This window comes from Lucilia sericata, unplaced genomic scaffold, assembly GCF_015586225.1.
Source record: "Lucilia sericata isolate MDLA Ls3-8-SP2 unplaced genomic scaffold, ASM1558622v1 Contig000753F_arrow, whole genome shotgun sequence".
Lineage (NCBI taxonomy): Eukaryota > Metazoa > Arthropoda > Insecta > Diptera > Calliphoridae > Lucilia > Lucilia sericata.
The window spans coordinates 225902-229315 of NW_023994750.1; the positions used below are offsets into that span (position 1 = coordinate 225902).

The following is a 3414-nucleotide window of genomic DNA, read 5'->3' on the forward strand; positions in this document are numbered from 1 at the left end:
ACTTTCAGTACATAGGTCGTTTTATACTTTTCTACTGTCATATAGTAATTTTTATTACATATTATTTTTGGGTTCACTAAAAAGTCACATTCCTTTGTTTATTGTAAAAGAAAATAAGTACAATGGGTTCCCAAATATGTACTAGATTCATTCACGAATCAGAAAATTTAATGGGTGTGTGCAATAAATTTTCAAGTCTAGGTTGTGATGATTTGACTGAATCTCTTTTAGAGGCAAAACTGCAAACACTAGAAGAGGATTGGCAGTCGCTACGCCGTGCTTATGAAGGCGTATATATGGCTGATGACGGAATCGTCAGCCCAGATTATAAAGCGAATGCTAAATCCACTTATGAAGAATGTAGGGATAGGTATCAAGAGACCAAAGCTGAGATGATAGATTTTCTAAAAATGTCCAAAGCTTCAGCTGAAAATAATCAAAGACACAATGGTCCTTCTCATTCCTCAGCATTTGATCCATCTAGTTACCATCCACTGAACATGACTTATGAAGCGCCAGATATGGGTGTCAACGTTCCACCATGCGATGCACCTGACTTTCATGGCTCCTATGAAGAGTGGCCTTCATTTAGAGACATGTTCAGTGCTGTTTACATCAGTAAAATAAGAATGAATAAGAAATCTCTGATCTCTCCGACATAAGAGACTTATGCTTAGCTGATCCCAATTTCTTAATATCTGCTCAAATAGACATGCTGCTAGGAAGTGACATAATTCCTCACATCATACTTGATGGACTAAAGAAAAACGTTTTGGGTAATTTAATTGCTCAGAATTCTATTTATGGCTGGTACATTTACGGTCCAATGAAATTGCACACAATTTCACTTACGGCCATAGACAACTTACAAAGCGAAAATGAAAGTATTAGCTCAATATTAAGAAAGTTCTGGGAAATCAATTCCGCAAATAGCTAATCAATCAGAAGCAGACCTCTTTTGCGAAAATCTATATAAAGAGACAACTTATCGACAGTCCGATGGTAGATATGTGGTTAAACTTCCGTTTAAAAGTGAATTTCCAGAATCTGAGTTTTTGCAAGCGTCACGATATTTGGCAAAGAAGCAATATTTACATATTGGACAAAGGATTGAAAAACATGACACGCTTATGCAAGTTTTAATGACATCATGAATGAATATATTTCTCTCGGTCACATGAAGAAATCAAATTCTCAAGAAATTTGTCATAATGGAAAGTTCTTTTCTTATTATTTGCCACATCATGCGGTTTTTAGACCTGAAAGTGCACCAACAAAAGTTCGTATCGTTTTCAACGGATCACGAAAGACAAAAAGTTCAAGGTCATTAAATGACGTTCTCCACGTCGGACCAACCTTACAAGCAGATTTAATGACAATCATTCTAAATTGGCGTTTATATAAGTATGTCTTTAATGGAGACATTGAGAACATGTATCGTCAAATAATAGTTCGTATCAAAAAATTTTGTTTAGGAAAAATATATCAAGCCCAATTGAAGATTTTGAGTTGACAACTGTAACTTTCGGTATAGCATGTGCACCTTATTTGGCAATTAGGACCCTTCTACAATTGCCATCAGATTCAGAAAAAGATAGTCCTTTATCTGCAAGAATTTTGAGAAAAGTGACATATGTTGACGACATATTGTCCGGAGGCCATTCATTGCCATCGGCAATGGAAGCTCAAAAACAGATGATTAGTACTTTAAAATCAGCAGGGTTCCCTTTAAAGAAGATAACGGCAAATCATCCAGATTTATTGTCTCAGATATCATCTGATGATTTATTGAACACAGAATTTTTGAAACTCTATGATTCAAGTTCAACAAAAACTTTGGGAATTCGTTGGAATGCTATAAGTGATTCCTTCACTTATAAAGTAGAACAATTAAATTCGACATCATCGGCAACAAAAAGGCAGATTCTCTCTGCTGTTGCTAAACTTTTCGATTCCGCAGGATAGCTTACGCCTATTATTATTCAAGCCAAGATTCTTTTACAAGAATTATGGCAAGATGGGGTCGGTTGGCATGACGAGGTAAAACCACAATTTCTTGATAAATGGAAAATATTTGTTGATAGTTTCCCTACTATCGAATCAATTGAAATTCCAAGACCACCCACAATATAATATCCAAATACATTTATTTTGTGATGCTTCTGAGCAGGCTTATTGCGCTGCATTATATGTGGTATCCGAGAACTCTGGTATTCGATATTCACATCTGCTTTCTGCTAAAAGTAAAGTTGCGCCCTTGCAACGGATAAGATTGCCTCGACTTGAGTTATGCGGAGCTCTTCTGCTTTCCAAGCTCGTAAAGCAAGTACTGACGAACTTCCACAGCAAAACTCTACTTATGGTCAGATTCAACCATTGTTTTAGCTTGGCTACAAAAACCTCCATCAGTTTGAAAAACGTATGTAGCTAACAGAACAACTCAGATTATAGAGAATGTTGGTAATGCCATTTGGAATCACGTTCAAACGGATCACAACCCAGCTGATCTTGGCACTCGCGGTTGTAAACCACAAGATTTTGTTAACAAACCATTGTGGTGGTATGGACCAATGTGTCTCTTGGATTCCCAAGCAAATTGGCCCAAGTATAATTCTCCACCTGAAGTTCTTCTCGAAAAAAGGAGGATTTCAGTTTGTTTTTCAACACCGGCTGACAACAGCCTTATCGACAGATTTTCCTCTTATCCACGAGCTCTTGCTGTTACAGCGTACGTGATCAGGTTCATTAACGCTACCAGGAAGAAGGGCTTAAAGGTTGAGCATCCTAGCTTGACTCTAAGTCTAACGGAGCTTAAGGATTCAAAAATTATGCTGGTCAAACTGACCCAAAGAATTTATTATCCCCAGGAGTATAGTAATTTCGTCGTAGGTTTTTCCAATTTTAAATTAAACACATTTAATTTATTTTTTTTTTGAGTTATTTATTTATATTGAGTTATTAATTATTTTTATTTATTTTTAAGTCCTTAAATTTAATATTTTAATTATTATCAATGTTGTCACATTGGTTTCTAAAATCGAACTGACTAAAAGAATTGCCATAAAGGTTTATATATAATTAAATTGGACAACAAATATTTTTATCCATACTTAGTAACAAAATAATAATAATATTTCATAATTGTAATAAATGTAATAAAGTGTAAGAAGAATGGGCATGCAGAATCATCCTACTTCTCTTAAATGCGTATTGTACGTATGTAAGAAAGCAGGTAGAATTTCTCATGATCGATCCCAATTATTATTTACACTTAGTAACAATATATTAACCAAACAAAGCTAGCAACAAGATCGGGCATGCAGAAACATGACACTTAGCTTATATACATATGTAATGTATGTAAGAAAGTGGACATGATTGTGTATGTTTGATCGCTATAATTGTTTACTTAGC

The 3414-nt window shown here is 35.1% G+C and overlaps 1 protein-coding gene across 1 annotated transcript; it reads left to right on the forward strand.

Moving 5' to 3' along the window:
- The first annotated feature begins 1150 nt into the window (after positions 1–1150).
- Positions 1151–1965, forward strand: LOC119607817. The gene is made up of 2 exons (XM_037961919.1): positions 1151–1404; positions 1476–1965. The coding sequence occupies exons 1-2, from the start codon at positions 1151–1153 to the stop codon at positions 1963–1965; spliced, it is 744 nt and encodes a 247-aa protein (XP_037817847.1).
- The last annotated feature ends 1449 nt before the right edge of the window (positions 1966–3414 follow it).